The sequence below is a fragment of the Hemicordylus capensis genome, chromosome 6 (genome assembly GCF_027244095.1).
Source record: "Hemicordylus capensis ecotype Gifberg chromosome 6, rHemCap1.1.pri, whole genome shotgun sequence".
In the NCBI taxonomy this organism is placed as follows: Eukaryota; Metazoa; Chordata; class Lepidosauria; order Squamata; family Cordylidae; genus Hemicordylus; species Hemicordylus capensis.
In genome coordinates, this window is record NC_069662.1 from 130,788,368 (window position 1) to 130,807,887 (window position 19,520).

The following is a 19,520-nucleotide window of genomic DNA, read 5'->3' on the forward strand; positions in this document are numbered from 1 at the left end:
ACAGGTACAGAAGCCACTCTTATGATTGCAACGGATCACAATTCAAATCTGCTGGTTCCTGGCAAGCAAGCACCCCTAGCTTTTGAGTCTCTTCTGTATCATACAAACCTGTCAGTGTCAGATCCCCTCTATCATCTGACTTTCTCCACCCAACTTCAGAAGTTGGTTATGAATGTTGGGCAAATGTCAGGCAGTGGAGGCAACCTGACATTCTCCACCCAGTGTTGGTGGGTCTGTAATACATGGAAGAGGCGGAAGTACCGGGAGTGCAGGCTCAAAGGGAACAGGCAGTTTTCTCCTACTTACTTGCTGCTGTGTTGTGTGAAGCTGCCCATTGTTGTAAGTCACCTTCTATGTTTTTGAAAAGGCAGAATATAAATATTTTAACTAAAGAACTAATTAAATAAACGTATGTGTTCTCTATGGCCATGCTTACAAAGCAAACTCAGATAATGGGTTTACCCATGATTAGCTTCAGAAGGCAAAAGAGGCCTATGTTGCTTCTTCTGCAATAGCTTCTAGTTACAAGCCCTATGTGTACAGGGAGGTCTGGTAGCAACTATAACTAAAGTAATGATGGAGGAAAAATAGTTATTATCCATAAGGAGACTGGAACAGAAATGCATTAAAGATCATGATCTGAATCCAAAATAACAACACAGCTGGATATACATACCCAAGGGGACTCTGAACTTGGGTTTCTTTAACAGCGCTCCCTCATTTTTGCATGGGAGTCTTTTTTCCAACTGAGCCTCTTTTGAAACTAAGGGAGAGGGTTTTCAAAATCAGTTTATGACATATAAGAGGGCTTTGCCCTTCAAAGGAAAAAGTAAATAATCCTACTGGGGATGCCCAAGCCTTTGAACACACATAAAGTAGCTCTTTGGATTCAGGCCACTGGCTGCAATCATACAAATAGTTTGATTGCTTGGATCCCTTTGAAGCCTGTGGCATTTAAGCCACTTAACTGTGTGCAGGATTGCAGCCCACATGAATTAATGTACTACCTTAATTTTCTCACAACAATGGAAAATTTCTAATGAAGTAATCTAGGTATTATTTCCACAAATTGGACCACTAATGATTTATCAACACCTCAGGGGCCAAGGCATTATAGGGGTTCCACGTTAAATTTCTAGGAAAGTGCAACAATTATATTATACACCTGAGCAGCATATGTGTGTGCGCACGTGTGCACACATGTGTGGTTTTATAAACTCTTCAAATAGCATATGTAGAATGAGTACCTTTTTCAAGTTCCACTGGGAAAAGCTCCAATTTCTCCACACGTTTTTCTAACTCATACTCAGCTGATGCAGCCACTGGGTCAACATCATCATTTCTCCTATCATAGTCTTCATTAGAGTATGTGTTGAAAACCTGGAAAGATATAACAATAGTTGTCAACTAAGCTCCAGATGCCTACTGCTAAGGTCCACTGCTAAATTACGGCAGTGCTATGGCATTCATGCCATGCTTCATGGGCTTCCCATAGCTGGCCACTGGAAAAACAGGATTTTGGACTACAATGGCCTGTGGTCTGATCAAGCAAGTCCCTATTTAGATTCTTAAAGAGATAGCCAATGAACACATCAGTACATATATATTTCTACAGAGTGTGGGTTACACTGAACTTCAGTGGGGAATACAAGATATACACACACACTCACACACATCTGGGGAATACAAATCATATATAGCATACAGCTGCCTCTTAAGGATTCAGCATATTTCTGCAAAAAGCAGCTTTTCTTTCTGACCTACGTTGTTCTAAATGCAATACATGTTCTAGAAGGATTATCATTCTGTTCCCTTTAATAATTAAACACAAACTATAGTTCAAACCTTTAGAAGAGCACTATCCTGACGTTAAAGATTCATAGTAATTCATAAAGAAAAGAAAATGAGAGACAACATGCTGGTTGGCTTTGGACTAATATTAGTTACAGCTTTTTATCAAATAATAGAGCAATGATTTACTCATATTAAATGAAAGATGTGAATAAATAACTAGCATAATATATTACTGAAAGCTGAAGCCCAAGGAGTCCCATATAAATTCTTACTTTGAGTACACAAACAGCATTTTAATACAAATTATTTATTAAATTTATATGCCACTTAATTTCTCAGCTCAGAGTTGCACACAAAAGCTAAATGATAACAATAAATCAAAACAACAGAAAACATTTACCAAAGTCACAACACAATAGCAGCAAAATTGCACAACCCCACTGAAGACCTGAGTAAACTGGAAGGTTTTGCAACATTTTCTAAAGGCTATTAGATTTCAGAGTCTATATGGTATTAGAGTTCAGCTTCCCGTAACAGGGAGATTCATAGTGTCACAGGGCCAGCAATGAAAAGGCTCTGTTGAGCAGAGTCATCATTTTTACATGGTGCCATGAAGGGATTTCTAAGGGTGGGGGGGGGATGTAAACATAGGCATTATTCCGGGAGTGTGGAGCCCACCATGTCATAGGTCACATCACCAGCATTTTTAGTTGGGCCTGGAAATGAAACCTCGTTATTAGCCTGGACCAAACCAGTGAAAAACTGTATGATGCCTCCGCTCTCAAATCTGAAGAACATAAGAAAGGCCCTGCTGGATAAGGCTCAAGGCCCATCCAGTCCAGCATCCTGCTTCACACTGTGGCCCCCCAATGCCTCTGGGAAGCCCACAGGCAAGAGCCAAGGGCATGCTCTCTCTCCTACTGCTACTCCCCTGCAACAGACATCTTGCCTCTGAGGCTAAAGGTGGCCTATAGCCCTCAGACTAGAAGCCATTGATAGACCTGCCCTCCATGAATTTATCTAAACCTCCCTTAAAGCCAGGAATGGCTGAAATCTTGGAGAGCTGCTGCCAGTCAGTGTAGACAATCCTGAACTAGGTGGACCAATGTTCTGCCAGTCAGAACATTGGTCCATCTAGCTCAGGACTATCAACATTGACTAGAAGCAGCTCTCCAAGATTTCAGGCAGGAATCTCTGGAGATGCTAGGGAGTGAACCTGGGATCTTCTGCATGCAAGCAGATGCTCTACCACATTCCCTAAGGGAAATATCTTACAGCAGACAGTGCTTGCATACAGTCATCCATCCAAATGCAAACCATGTGGACCCTGCTTAGCAAAAGGACAATTCATGCTCACCACAAGACCAGCTCGCCTACCCACTGAGTATCTCTCACAGAGACCAGAAGGGCTTATGCATAAATAAGTGTGCAGAGGATTGTAGCTTCAGAAGATGAAAATTAAGGTCAATAATCAGTTTTTGTTAAATAGGTAAAAACATCAAACATTTTTTTGTGAAAAACAAAGCCAAAATAATTCCTCCCCTTATTTCTCATACATTTCTCCTGGAACATTTAAGGGAACACTTGTACTATCAAATTCCCTCCTAACAAACAACAAACGAACCATTTTACTCTATTGTGTAGACTCAAATGCTTTATTCAAGTAACAAACACCTCCCTGCATCAAACCTGAGGATTCAGATTGTGGGCATCACTAAATGTAAGATGATGACACAGCATATAATCACTTTGGATCAGAGCCTGGAGTTCACATGCTTTCTGAGAGGTGCTAAAGCTATCCCACATTTCCTTGGCAGACTTCATCATCCCCTTTGTACTAGCAAAACTGTCAAAGGAAGCCTAATAAGACTGCAGAGAACATAAAGAAAGGAGCCATCACCCAAAGAGCTGTTTGAGGTAATAAAAAAGATGTATTCAACACAGTCATATTATTAATGACCCCAGAATGAAAAGTGCATCTTCCACAAACTGTGTTAAGATCATTGCTAAGTTAATTTAACTGGGCACTGTTACTGGAAAGAACTCTTTGGCCTTTTGCGTCGGAATATAAATTTATTTTGGGATTTCAGACCAGCATGCTTGGGCCAATCTGTATTTCTCTACCCAGGATTTTCTTTTAAAGTTGTTAATACAGAATATTTACAGTATTCTGTTGCTGATTTGTTCCTGTAAAATAGAAAGAAAATGTCTGACATCCAGACTAATGCTAATCTAGTGCAACAAACAAAGATGTGAACATGCAAGAAGGTCACGTAGCTATAAGTGTGCAAGTAAGCTCAATCTCTTGTGCTCTAGTCCCACCTGTGCAAATGTTGTGCTTGTGCAACAAGGATAGTGAATAGCTCTGCAACACAGTTGGACTGAAGAAGAGGGTTTCCAGCAGGAGGCATGCACTGATTGCAGAGGTGTATCTAGGGAAAATAGCGCCTAGGGCAAACACTGAAATTGCGCCCCCTGTCCAAGCATCTGACACCCATCTTTCAGATAACTTTACAATAATATCAGCTGAAAAATACAAGTCAAGCTCGTTAATCTTTTAATATTTCAAAAAAATTTTAGCAGTGGACTTAGCCAGACCAAAAAATGCTGGAAAACTACAAATTTCAGTATGTGGGGGCTCATGAAATACCCAAATACTATGTGGAGATGTACTTGGAAAACTAAACAGAAGTGCCTGTCTAATTCTCTACTATGCATTGTAGCATCACCATGACATAAGTTTTAAAAATCAGTGGAGAATTTGACTTTTCCCAGATACTCTGTAAATAATTAAAGGATATGCAGAGTAAACTGTGTCACTGCTTGGAATATATTCTAGTCTTTCAGAAAGACAGTTAAAATGAGAGAAAGAGAGCAAGAAACTCCCAGTGGGCCTTAATATTAAGGGTTTCACACTGATTCAAAGACAAACTCACCATTAATAGCCATATCAGCAAGACATCACATTTAACTCACTTATCACAAGAAGCAAAGTAAGAGCAAATGAATACAATCCTAGCTCTTAAGCGTCAGCTCAGTATTCACAAGCCCTGATTCTCTGTACATAGTGCCAATCTGAATATGTGTACAGTGTCTTATATTATATTATAATTATTATTTTTACCCGAAGCCCCTTTGGGGGGCTTCCTAAAGGCTGGGGGGGTTTGCAAAGATTCCCCCTCACTCCGCTGGCCTCTAGGGCCTCGCAGGGACCATTTGAGCATGTGCAGTGGCCATTTTTTAAAATAATCTTTTTTTTTAAAGGCCACTGAAAACAAAATGGCCACCGCGCATGCTCAAATGGCCTCTGCAAAGCCTGGCATGACCTAGAGCCTCACAGAGGGCATTTGAGCATGCATGGTGGCCATTTTGTTTTTGGCAACCATTAAAAAAATTTTTTTTTTACAAAATGGCGCCCCCTTCAAGTGGCGCCCGGGGCATGTGCCCTGCCTGCCCTACCCCTAGATATGCCCCTGACTGATTGCATACACTGTTGCTCCAGCGTCACACACGTTTGGAACCAAAGCACCTGATGTAGTGGAATTGGCTAGCAAAACATCCCTGCACAGTATGTTATGTAGTGGTTAGAGTGCTGGACTAGGACTGGGGAGACCTGAGTTCAATCTCCACTCAGCCACAAAACTCACTGGTTTACTCTGGGCCAGTCACATATATCTCTGCCTAACCTACCTCACAGAGTTGTTGTGAGGATAAACCTGCCCATGTACACCACTCTGGGCTCCTTGGAGGAAGAGCGGGATATAAATGTAAAATATTTTTTTTAAAAAAAAATGTGCACTAGCGCAGCATTAGTCTGTATATATCAACTATCTAATTTAGTAAAACCTATATAAGTGATGCTGTGCTATTTGGCATCCAAAGGGAAACTTTAAGCAACATTATTATTATTAAAAACCACCAAAACAATCCACCTAGAATTTATTGAAGAGATTTTGTTTTTATCCTTTTAATCAAGACAACTAATTGATACTCAGCATGAAAAATACCTAAACTGTAAATCCTGGCAGTATTTCCTGCAACAGGTATAATTAATATCTTGAAATTATGCTATATAAACAGAGAATACAATTCTGAATTAATATTTCATTTTTATAATTGGCATAGTTTGCCACATCACCATCTCATAGAATTAATCAGATAACAATTTGTAAGGCTTACTGACCCCAGACAGAAAAGCCCATTAATGTGAGTTTAAGGTCTAACTGAACAATTCCATATATTAACAGGATATTATTTTGGTACCCAAGAAATGCTTGAAATATTTTTCATCTTATATAGTTTGCATAGGTTCTGTGTTTCAATTAACATCAAACTAGGAGAATGCTGCTATCCCACGCTGCTTTCATTAACTTCCTGGCTGTTAAAGTTTAGCTATTTGGATTGGACAAAAGGTCGTCTTTCAGCAATATTGTGATTCATTCAAAGTTGGAAAATTAAAATATAAAAACATTTGAATTAACCAATGATAGATCAAGATAATCAACAATAATACCGCAGGGGGGAGGAGATTAACATTATATGCATATATAGTGAGAAGTATGTTCATTACTGCGTTCAGCAAGCCTTCCTGTTGTCAAGGTAACAGATGAAAATGCTATACCATTTTATGGTTATCTGTAACCTAAAAGAGTATCAAAGTCATCTGGAAAAGAAAAGGGATTCTTGTGTTAAAGCTGAACTGCTCTATATTGACTGTGGAACCAGTCCTCAAAGCACTGCTGTGACATGAGCTGTATTTGTCTGAAAGCAATACTCTGCTAACTGGGCAAGAAGCACATTTTCAAGTGGTGCCTCTATCAAGGGCAGAGAAACTGTCTCTATTCAGCCCATCACAGCATCTATCCAGTGGCTATTGATGGTGTTGTGTGTGTGCGCATGCGTACACACACGTATAGACTAGGAACACTTTTGGGAGAAGAAACCATTTTTTCATAGTTTTTGCTATGTAAACCACTTTGAGAATTTTTTTGATGAAAGCAGTAAACAACTACAACAATAATTTTTTTTAAAAACAAAACACATCATGATCATCAACAGTTGTTTCATAGAAGCCATACTTGCTCAGTTCATCTCATGGATACTTTCAGACAAGACATTTAAACCACTAAATGGAAGATATACACATTGTGTATAGATACAGACACACAGAAATTAAAGTAAAGTATTTTATGATAGAAAACAACAGGTTGCTTGCCTACAACTTTGGTTCTTCTAGTGGTCATTTGTGCCTTCACGCCAATGGGCTGTGTATGTGCCCAGAGACCTTGCTTGGAACTTTCCAAGCTTCTTCTCCTCTTTAATTTTCAGCAGGAACCCCACCCTCACTCCTGGTCATGTGGTATATCGCTCCTCCCTCTCCTCAGTCCATAAGTACACCTGATGGAGAACTACAGAGGGGAGGATGGGAGGGCAAGTGAAAGCACAGATGGCCACTAGAAGAAACAAAGTTACAGGTAAACAACCTGCTCTTCTATGACATGGTCTCTATGCTTCACACCAATTACCGCATAGCAAACTGTCTTACCTGGAGGTGGGCATATATGTAGAAGGATTGGAGAACTGCTCTGCCAAAGGATGCATCCTGACAGGCTCTAACATCCAAAGCATAATGTATGAAGGGAATTAGGGATGACCACGTTGCAGCCTTGCAAATGACTTTCAGAGGAACTAGCAAAGGCCATTGGTATAGCCACTGCTCTGGTGGCTTGGGCCTTGATAAACAGTGGCAATGGCTTACGTGCCAGTTCATAAAGGAGCATGATGGTCTGAACTGAATTTAATAACCAAGGAGATTTGTTTCCTTGTTCTGGGTCAGCAAAAAAGACAAATAGGAAGTTGGTCTTCTTGAATGTGGTGGTGTGTTGAACATAACAGGTCAAGGCTCATCTGACATCCAAAGAATATAGACAACTTTCTGGCCTATCAGATGGGTTTGGGGGAAATGTAGTGTAATGGGTTAGCAGTGTAACGGGCTGCAAGTGATGAAAAGTCAAAACTACTTTCAGTAGAAATGGTGAAGGTAAATTCTCAGGCTGGGTTGGCCACTGGAGTAGCAACTACAAGGGCTGCAAATCTGACTTTGGAAAGCCTGATCCCTGGTGAAATCCTTGTCTGGGTGACTCAGAGATGTTTCATCTTTGTATGGATGATCCCATGGTATAGAAGACTGCTGTGGTCAATGTCATGAAGATCGATGTCTCAGGCTACATTGTTCTGGAGAAAACCTTCAAGCTGTATGATGATAACCGTCACCCAGGGAGCAGGAGTGTGATCTGGAATACAAGTAGCAATGCGGGTTCATCTCCCATCAGTATCCATCATCCTTTCGGTCTTGATCAGAGTAGTGGTGGTCCCGGTAATAAATATCTCCATACCAATGGCTGGATCCTGAAGGATCATATCAAACCTCTAATAAGTAATAATGGCACTCCTGATGTCAAACCTGATGATGTAGGCAATTCCAATAATCCCACTCCCTTGACTCTGGACAGTAACATGATCTCAGCAACTAGGGCCAAGCTGGTTTGTACGGAGAGTCTGGAAAGCCACTGCACACCAAGAGATTTATGGAGGCAGGATGGTGGCTTCCTTCAGAATCTGAAGGTTCCAACTCCAGCTTCACTGAAGGAGAGCAGTGTTTTGGAGCCTGTACAAGAATTGATGGTTGTGGTTGGGCAGGAGTTTCTTTCTTCTTCTTTGGTTTGGATGGTTCGATTTGGGAGTCAGAGGTATCTTCATCTTCGGGATCGTCAGCAAGTGTTGCCCTGTGGGTAGAGGTATGGATGGCTTGGGTGTTTTCAGATCCTGACTGGGGGCTTGAGCAACCGCCTCTTTCTTCTTCATAAGCACCAAACCCTGCTTATGTTCAGATTGCACATAGGGCAAGAGCACTTTTAAAAAGTGACCTTGCTAGCGATACGGAGTGGGTGAAACAGTCCCCCCCTCCCTGCTTTTCCCAGCCAGCAGAAGGATTAGAGAAGGAAAAGGGGGAGGGGGAAAAGCCACTCCCCCCAAAAAAACACAAATGGAAAGAATGAGGTATGCTAACTGAAGAGAGGTAGAGAGCGAATACAAGAATAAAGAGAGAGGAATTAAAAAAAAAAATCACACAGAGAAGCTCAGAGTGAATGTCCAATGAAGTCAGCAGCACGGCAGATGACGAAAGACTGAGAGGGAGAATCAGCACACCACATGATCAGGAGCGGGGGCAGGGATCCCACCAAAAATTAGAGAGGAGCAGATGCTTGGAATGTGTCTGATGAGGTCTCTGTGCATGCGCACAGCCCATTGATATGAAGCACAGAGACTATATCCAAGAATATGTAGATTTCTTTAACAAGGTGTTTTCTGCCTCAAAGTATGAGATACAAACACCCGCATAAAATTCTACCCTGTTTTGCCATTTGCAGTCTGCTAAATGATCACAGAAAAATATAAAAATATATCTGGCTATAAAGTCAGTAATCCAACCAATATCTCAGTAGCACATCAGTCCTGCTGCCCCCACCCATCACCTCCTTATAAAGTGTTCATTTAGCAGCTGCAGATCAGGTAAAGAACATAGGGTGATTTTCAACCAAAAAAAGGATAAATCAGTTTTACTGCAAACTAAGAATTCCATTGGTACATCTATTTGACATCAGGGTATTCAATACTTAAAAAAAAAAAAAATCCAAGATAATTAAACCCCACAGTGGTGCTCAAATTGTTGCTTTTGCTAAAGTTGGATCAATACTCCCAATTAAATACATTTCCCTCAGTGTTATCTGGGTTTATTTAGATATTTGGATGTGGAAAAGCTTCACTTAAAAGTTAAAATAGGACTATATACACACGCATACACACACACACACACACACACACACACACTCTCATTCTACTGGTCTTCACTGAATCACACACTGGGCTCTATGACCTTTTTCTTTAGTATCTATTAAGTGTTTTTTTTTTTTTAAAAAGGGAAATAGAAAGAGGACATATGTATTATTTATTTAATAATTTTTATACCGTCCACTACCAAAGTCTCTAGACGGTTTACAGCATAAAACAAACCAAGAATTTAACAGTTAAAACATATAAAAACCAGATTAAAATATCCATAAAAACAACATGAACATTAAAAAAAATTAAGTGGGTTCTATATGTAGTAGACCAGGATTAAAAAGCTGGGTCCCAGGCCTAAAATGGATGAAGACTATGATATCTAGTAGTATTTCAATACATGTAAAATCTGTGTACAGGTTATGTATATACAAATCTGTATCCCTGCACAGTTATTACATGTTACATTCAACACATATACAGTAGAACACTTTCTATCTGTACCCTGCATGTGAGAGGCCCTATACCCAGGTTCGCTTTTGAAGTGAATGCATGCATAGTCATTCACACAAAAGCACGAACATATTTACAGACACTGTACACATGCATAATTTAATGTCTGAATAGAGCTTTGGATATCTGAATTTCCGGAAGCTCTTAAATATGGCAGAAACCAAGACTTAATATTTTGGCATTTTTAGAAGTCTGAAATTTCACAGGCCAGGATTTTAATCCTGATAACTGGACATATGGCTTTCTTTTGGTGACTAAGAGTGTGGTTTTGCCCAAATACGCCTCTGTGTAATCAACAGAAGAAATAAGTTAATAGAAAATACAGATGATGGATGTGATAATAAGCAAAACCCCTTTTCTTCCCAGTTATGCTGACTTGAACCAAGAAATTAAACCTACTTTATGAACTAGGATCAGGTATCTTCCCGTTCTCCTACACCATGGGGAGGCCTCAAGTGAGCCACAAGACCTCTGGTTCCAGACCCCTTTAGGCATGTCACCTCCAGCAACGCCCCTCAGTGGCTTTCTGTTTTTGGCCTTTCCAACAGAGGATGCAGCTGAATACACGAACCTCAGTTCTGCAAGCCATTCTGAGCTACATAGGATTCTGCAATTCTGCATGAAGTACTCATTTGCCTTGTAGGATACTTTAGTTATTTTTCTCCTGCCATCATGCATTTGTGTGTAACATGCTTGCATGTCAAAGACCTGCAAGCCAGATGTCAACCATATCCTCAATCACAACTAGTCCAAACATACTAACAGAATTAGCACAAGGGGAAAAATAATCACCATCTAAAATAGGGCAATAATACTGTTATTAGGAACAATTAAAATATCACATATTTTAGTTGGTCCTCAGAAAGGGATTACCCTGGTTCAGCTCCCCCCCCTCCCCGCAATGGATCATCAACATGACTACCTTGTGTTTTGGGCGGTATAAAAATGTAATAAATAAATACCTATGAATCTTTTGTGAGTTGGAGGACTCAGCGATAGTTGTCTCCAAATCCCTTGATGACTGGTACCTCTTGTATGGAATACTTCCTGTTTAGTTTTGTTGACAGAAGCAGTGTTTTGGGGTCATGCAAAATGGCACCCCTCTATATGATCTAGCAAGTAGGCTAACAGCCTGCAGTGAACTTTTCACCCCCATGCAGTTCAAACCACTTGGCATGAGCCAGTCATTAGTACAGGCAGAATTTGGCAACATGCCTCCAGTTTAAATGCTGAGAAGACTGTAAAAGGATGTTGCAGACCCCTCCTTTATGGAGACAAGTCTGCTAGTAAACCCATCAAAAGGAAGTTGTCATGGGTGAGATACTCCCACCCAAGAGATACCACTTGTAATGCTCAGCAAGATAAGCAAACATGATCATATCTCTCTTCATTAGCCTGATCAAGTGACTGGCAAACATAAAGGATGACACGCTTATGGTCAGCAATAAATCTACATATTTGCACCTAGAACATCCTAGTTCTAGAACATCCTAGTTTTGGGAGGGTAAGCAAACATTGTGCCGTTTGCACCAGACAAGTGAACATAGTTTGCCTTTGCTTTTGTCTGGGAGAACACACCGGTACTGATCTAGCCCACTTTAACAACGGACACTTTTGTTATGCTCCACTCAGCCCACCCTCCAGGATGGGAAAGCTGCTTGATTGACTCACAAACAGCCTCAGGGTATGTTTGCGTGTATAACTGCACTGCATGAGCAACATGGCCTCAGACTCTCTTTGGACTCTAATACAGGTGAGATGTGGCAGCTGCCCCTCGCCACTCTTCCCCAACTCAACCCCTACCCTACCCCCAAGGAAGCCCCTGATTGCCCTTTGCACAACGAACACACCTGGGAAGGGTAGGTAATAACAATATCTCCAGCTATCTCTTAGAGTCTCTTCACCTCTTTTCCCATAACCCTCCCAGCTCTCCAGGCACTTTCCATGATTAGAAACCTCTAATTGGGCTCTCTTTTAGAAACGCTAGAGATGTGCACAAGCTGTTTGTGCACTCCCTTGCGGAGCAGGGAGGGGTAACTTTAAGATGCAGGTAAGGAGCTCCTTACCTGCTTGCCCCTCTGCTTGCACCCCACCAGAGTTCTTTTAGAAACAGCTATGAGAGCTGCTTCCTGCAACCCCATCTGGTGCCGGCACGCATGTGGCTGGGGCGCACATGCGTCGGCCACTTGTGTGGTCAGCAACACAATGCTGACCATGCAAATGGCCAGCACGCATGCACCCGGCCATGTGTATGTTGACACTAGGGATGTGAATGAATAGGTTCGGAGGCCCTTGCACAGGCCTCCGAATGAGTTTGAACGTTGCCTGGCTCAAGGGTTTGACGGCAGGGTGTGTGTGTGGCTTTATGGGCGGGGGAGGATGCACTTACCCCCCGCCAACGCATGTCTTGCTAGTATCCCGTCAGGGTGGCAGCGTACCTCCCTGCTGCCCTGCTCCGACGTTACCCAGAAGTACCTGGAAGTAGCAGCTGCGACTGCGTGTGTTGCTCGCACATTGTGTGTGCGCGTGTGATGTATGCGACGTGTGTACGTGAGCAACGTGCGCAGTCACAGCTGCTACTTCAAGGTACTTCTGGATAACGTCAGAGCGGGGCGGCAAGGAATTACGCTGCCACCCCGATGGGCTTCTAGAGAGACGTATGCTGGCGGGGGAAATGAGGTGGGGGGAGGGTAACTACTTCCTCCCCACCCTTAAAGCCACCCCCTGCCATCAAACCGGCCCCCGCCGGTTCCATGCACATCCTTAGCTGACACCACGTGGGGCAGCAGGAAACAGCCCTGCACAGCTGTTTCTAAAACAAGAGCCAGTGGGGGGGTGGGGGCTGAGCGGGAGCTCCTTACCAGCATCTTTTGAAAAGTACCCATCCCTGTCCGCTGAGCCAACTCTAATGCTGGCATTTGAACCTGTCTGGCACTTGAAAAAGGAAGCACCGAACAAGCTCATGCTCATCCCCAAGTAATGCTAGCCAAGTTGTTGAATTACCTAACCAAACAATTTTGCCCTCCCAATTTTAATTATTTTTAACTATTTTAACTTCCCATTTTTACCTAAATAAAGCTCTGAAACTATAATTACTTTTCCTCATTATTTCCAATACACCAGACTTGCTTAAATTTGATGCTGTATCAGAACTGCACCCTGATTTGAGTTAATTTCCCCATGTAAGCAAAAAGCATAGCTGAAGTGTCTAGCCAGCGCTTCGGTGCAGTTTTGGTAACAGCTTCCAGATTTGCAGCTCTTGTGCCAGGAAAGCTGATATCTGGAAGTAACCAAAAGCAACATTGGCAAGCTCCCAATTTAGCTCACTACTCCCAGGCACTCCCACATTCTCTGTCTCCTGCAGTCTGTTTATTTACCTCTTGCTCACTCCTGAAAGTAGACCAAAGCGCCCACCCCACCCGCCAAGTCCTTTTTATACCTCGATTTTCCATTTAAACTAAAATGAACACAATATGAATTTCACAAGTTAAATATGTAGAAGAGAAACCTACTGACAGAAAAATATATAGTGACTGAAATATTATATTCATATATCAAAGAAAATTTGACCATAGGCAACTTTCAACATCAAAAGGCACAACAAATGGAAATATATGTTTGATTATATTTTAAAATCTAATCAATTATATGATGTTTCATGTTCAAAAATTAATAGATGGCAATACCTACTTTATATTTATGACTAACTTCAATTGCACAATGCTAAAGTAAACAAAGATAATTTCAAACACTTTCGTTTGACTGGAATTTTGTGGCATTGTGGTTTGTTTATAGTGGCGATCATTCTATTTCTGAAGATCTAGATAAGCCTTCAAATTAGGGATTTAAATGTGACAATACAAAAGCTCACCTTCAGCAGAGGGCCAGAGAGCTGACCCTTCAATGACTTGAAGCTGACCCTTCAGCCTGAAGGCTTCAGCAGAGGGCCATGTACAAGCTGATGCCACGTGGGGGCCAATGATTTGCAAACTAACTTGAAAAGACTTTGAAATGTCAGTTTATAAATGGGCAAATTCCCCAAGACCTTCTCCTTAGCAAGTCCTACTGAAATGAGCAGGACCTTTACAAAAACATAGTCCTAATTCACATAACTGTTTGAATATGGGTTTAATGTGGATTACTGACATTAACATGATTTTTTGAACCTACACCAAAGCGAGAATCTTGGATTCATCTCAGGCTGGGCCATAAACCACCTTGGCATGGGTTCACACAATCGCATTAATGTCGGTAACCCACATTAAACCTAGATTTGAATGATTGTGTGAGCCAGGCCATAGATGCATTCCCCTTCACTTAAATGTAGGTTGGAGAGTTTCTCAATGGAATGTGCATATTATTACTGGTAATAATGCAATACATTGTCTGTATTCAACATACTGGTATCACAGCACTTGTACATGCACACACACACAAAATAGGAGCAAACAGAGCTAGAGAAAATACTTTTGTAACGTAGTCAAAGCTGCAGGGTGTTTGATTAAAAAAAAAATCTTTCAAGTAGAATATATGCTACAGATCTCCCAGTGCCAGACTACTACTTGCTTATTTCCACAATGTAGATTTAACTCAATTGCACCTGCAGGCAGAATTCATTTTGGCTGACTGAGGTCTCTCCTCCCACCCCCACTCGAATGATGGTTTTGTATTCTTGCTCCCTTCCCTGATAGCACAATGAACGGCATCCGAGCAAGATGCAGCTACCTACAGTAAGCAGAGGAATGTTTATCCTTTAAGTGCTCGTACCAAGTGTATTACATTACATTTAATCACATCAGTGCCTCAAAAATCAGACAGCTTTCTATTTCCAGTAGTGTTCAGCCTCCTAATGCCTCCAAATACGGCATTCAGGGCAAAAGAGGATGTGACACAAGCCAAAAGCAGGGGTTTATCTGGGATATCTGCCTAACTGGTACGGAAGCACCAGCTGTAAATATAATTCAGGGGAAAAAATTATTACAAGATAGCAAGTTCATGGATAGACACAGAAACATCAGCTGTCAAAGCAAACGTTTTTATAAGGACTCAAAACAATGCTTTCAAAATCATGCTTCGAAAAGATAATGCACCAGGGTACGAACCGAGGAAAATAAGCATTCAACAGTGAAAAACCACTAGGCTCCCTCTGCTCACTTGTTTTTGTACAAGTTCTATCATTTTCAGGAAATGCTGTCCACTGAAAACTATTAATGATGAGCACATCCTAGCCAAAGCTAGTTGCAAGCTTTAAGTTCCACTGATTTCAACAATACAGACTTAAATCACTGCCACTGCAATTAACAGGACAAGCACTTAACTTAAATTGTGCCTCTCTATTTCAGAATGTGGCAAGTTTCAAGATTTGGGACCTAGGCCAATAAGCACTATCCTTTTAACTCAGAACATCTTCTTCATTTCTCTTCATGTCTACAAGCTTTGCTTATGGTGAAATAGAGCACACAGGAAGCTACTTCCAATCCAGTCAAGTTAATTTCACCATCAGTTTGACTTATATAGGACATTACATAGCTCCTACAGCGAGGCAAACAAAGCTAACAGGCGTCTTCCTCTATAGTGAGACTCCCATCTCCAAGAAGACAAGGATTGTAGAATAGAACAATATTGGACCTCTGAAAAGTATAAGCATGCATATGTATTCAGTACTTGGTTTGGGCCCCTTTTGCAGCAATTACTGCCTCAATGCGGCGTGGCATGGATGCTATCAGCCTGTGGCACTGATGAGGTGTTATGGAAGACCAGGATGCTTCATTAGCGGCCTTCAGCTCTTCTGCATTGTTTGGTCTCATGTCTCTCATCCTTCTCTTGGCAATGCCCCATAGATTCTCTATGGGGTCAGGTCAGGCGAGTTTGCTGGCCAATCAAGCACAGTACACTGTATACTTTTCAGAGGTCCGATATTGTTCTATTCTACAATCCTTGTCTTCTTGGTTCCATGTAATATTCTAATTTTTTGGGATTGTGGATTTGGGGTTTTCATGAGCTGTACGCCATGATCATCACAGTTATAACAAGAGTTGAGCATATTTTAAATAAAATATTGTTTTAATAGTTTTAACATTTTTTAAAAATATGGTTTTAAAATTTTAAATTGTTGTAATATTTTAACTTTTTCTGTTGTCATTTATTTTGCTTTGTTGTAAACCACCCAGAGATGTAAGTTTTGAGCGGTATAATAATATGTTAAATAAATAAATCTATCTAAAAAACACCACAACAGACGCAGCTGGCGTATCAGCTGAAGTTGATATAAAACATCTCTGGCCACCACCTCAACCTGGGACACCAGGAGAGGTCTGGATCCAGAAGGACTCCCAGACTGCGTACCTGTTGCTTCTGGGGAAGTGTGACCCCATCCAGATCCAGCAGGTCAAAACTGTCTCCTGAGTTCTGACCCCGCAAAATAAGAACCTCCGTCTTATCTGAATTCAGTCTCAGTTTGTTATCCCTCATCCAGCCCGCCACTGCCTCCAGGTTATGCCTTCTCCTAATGACGCTGACATGGAGAAATAGATTTGGGTGTAATCAACTTACTGATAACACCCTGCACCAAATCTGATGATTTCTCCCAGTGCTTTCAAGTAGATGTTAGAAAGCATTAGAAACAATATAAGCAGAAATACGCAGCTTGGGGGTATTACTGGACCCAGCACTGCTTTTGGAAGCTCAGGTGAAGGCGGTGGCCAGGGGTGCCTTTGCACGGCTTCGGCTAGTGCTCCAGCTGCGTCCCTTTCTCGAGAAGGCAGATCTGGTCACAGTTACCCATACCTTAGTCACGTCACTGCTGGATTACTGTAATGAGCTCTATGTGGGGCTGCCCTTGAAGAATATCCAGAAACTGCAGCTAGTGCAAAATGCGGAAGCTAGGGTTTTATCTGGAGCTGCCCGTTGAGAACACATCACAACCATTTTGAAAGAGCTGCACTGGCTACCAGTTTATTTCCAGGTTCAATTCAATTAGAGCACTGCTATTTGAAAATACGTAGGTTATTTTGAATAAATGTGTTATTTCAAACCAAACTTAGATCCACTTCAGTTATTATAGATTAAGAATGTTACCGTGTGAACTCCAAATGTACACAATCAGAACTGAAGCATCTATTGCAGCAGGCACACACAACAGCAAATCGTAGCACCTGCCAGGCGTTCTCATAGTGGAATACATGTCTATCCGCATCCAAAACGAGAGCATACACCAGAAGACACTCAGTGTACATTCTTACTCTCTAATATGTGAAGTGGCCCTGAAGCAATAAGGAAATGGGTATGGGAAAATTAAACTCAGCAGGAAGGCAAGTCTACAGCAAATGGATAAACATTAACCTAGAACTTGATCTGTTAAAAATTTATGGACTGAAGAGGACTTAGTGAAGTTTTAGAAATGTAAGGCTTCAAAGGATCTGAGTATAATCCTGTCCTTCGACCTCCCTACGCTGAGGAATGAAATTACGAAAGTTTGAACACACACTGTTGGCAGTTAATAGAAATGAAACAGCAGTAGTAGTGTCAGTATGAAAAATGGAGAAAGCCTGTCGCTTTTATATGGGAGGCCTGATTTTCAGAAATCAATCACTTTAGTATCATTAGCACCAAGAAATGATTATTTCTCAGTAAAGATAAGTCAGCAGAACAGCACTAGCAATGCCAGGTTCAAAGATTGCTTCATTTTTCTTTTAAAAGAAATGTAATTTCTATGCTTTGGTTTATCATAACACATTGGGGGGCGGGGTCATTTAAAAAAAAAACAACACGTTTGTTTGTATTCTCCATCTCAAAAAATGGAACTTGAAAGTACAGGACTGATTATATTTAATGTCAAACAGTAGATTTCACACTGAAACCAATTAGATGTTAAAATCTTGATTGCTAAGATATAAATATAAACTTTAAATTCACAGTGCATAAATGTTAAGAGGGCTATAATACAGATAAATCACTCAGGTGTGCCCAAGAGTGTATATACCCACCCAGTGGATCTTTTAACCATTTTCCTTGAATAAATGTACTGCCACCCCTTTTGCCTAACCTCACAATAGATCAAGTTTGATATATGGCTTGTGGTGAGAGACAGGGTGCATTACTATGGGATAAAAACTCCAAAACATTTCTGGAGTACACCAAGAACTCAATAGCAAATATACAGTCCATATGTAAACAGTCATTGGGTGTAATCCAAAGAACCATACAACTAAATGTTCAGTTCTACAAGCTGTGTGGCCTAAGTAGAGATGATACCTAGGAGCTAAAGAAAGGTCATGTGTGCAAAGGAAAATTGTGCAAGCACAGAAATATTTGCTTCCTGTTTCTGCAGCAGTAGTTCCCACTGCTGAGAATATGAACTGCTTTTTTATATTAAATGATGGCTTGGGTCTCTGTCACTGGGAACTGCTGGGCTGAGGGGGAAAAAGACAGATAGCTGGCACACATGTTTCTTTCTACTCATGAAACCATGTGTCAAAAATAGCCACCATTGGGTGCATTGTGCATTCATTATTCTTCAGCTGAAATGAAAGGAACGGGAAACAAACAGCAAATACCCCTGCTAACTTGGCAAAGAGGCACCTTTTAATGTGGTGATTCTTTTTATTTAGCAGTGGGAGAGTAACTGGCCCTATCCACCCCCAGCACAGTATCTCCAGTGACTGCTGCTGGTGTCTATCTTTGTGTTTCTTTTTAGATTGTGAGCCCTTTGGGGATAGGGATCCATCTTCTTTATATATTATTTCTCTGTGTAAACCACCCTGAGCCATTTTTGGAAGGGCGGTATAGAAATCGAATGAATAAATGAATGAATGAAATAGGTTAAATAGGAAAGGATACTAGATGTCATGTGGAAGCACAGTTAAATCTTGGTTCTGCATGACTGAGATTTAACCAGGGTTCCATGTGACATCTCCTGGAGCCTCAGGAGCACGCACAATCCTCTCTCCCTTGACTATGATTTGAAGTGGGGTTCAGATCTTGGTTTATTTGAAGCAAATTGGTTAAAATAAACCAAGAGTGGTTGGCTTGGACAGTTGAGATAACTGATCTCTGTTTGTTTCTAACCACAATCAGAAATAGAATTTTTTTCAACTCCTACATGGGTAGGAGAAGCGGAATCACACGCTCCAGAGTCTTGGCGACAATGCACTGAACCAAGATTTAACCATGGTGCTGTGATGTCTGAACTGGCCCACTGTGTTCACACACTGCTCCAAAGCATGCCAGCACTGAGCTTGGAATACATTACACCTATGGAACTCTGCAGGTAAAAACTCAACCACAGATCGGTGAGATGACTTACATATGCTGGCAGAAGATTAAGACAAAATACAGGAGAACCTTGTTATCCACGAGGGTTCTGTTCCGTG

The 19,520-nt window shown here is 41.3% G+C and overlaps 1 protein-coding gene across 21 annotated transcripts in view; it reads right to left on the reverse strand.

The window, feature by feature from the left end:
- PPP1R9A (protein phosphatase 1 regulatory subunit 9A) overlaps nt 1-19,520 on the reverse strand; it is a 266,633-nt gene that overhangs the window by 114,795 nt on the left and 132,318 nt on the right. For all 21 annotated transcript variants that reach the window (XM_053266026.1, XM_053266021.1, XM_053266022.1 and 18 more), the window contains one exon: nt 1,248-1,380. In XM_053266026.1, coding sequence (XP_053122001.1) covers nt 1,248-1,380 — 133 coding nt within the window. The remainder of the gene's footprint in view (nt 1-1,247; nt 1,381-19,520) is intronic.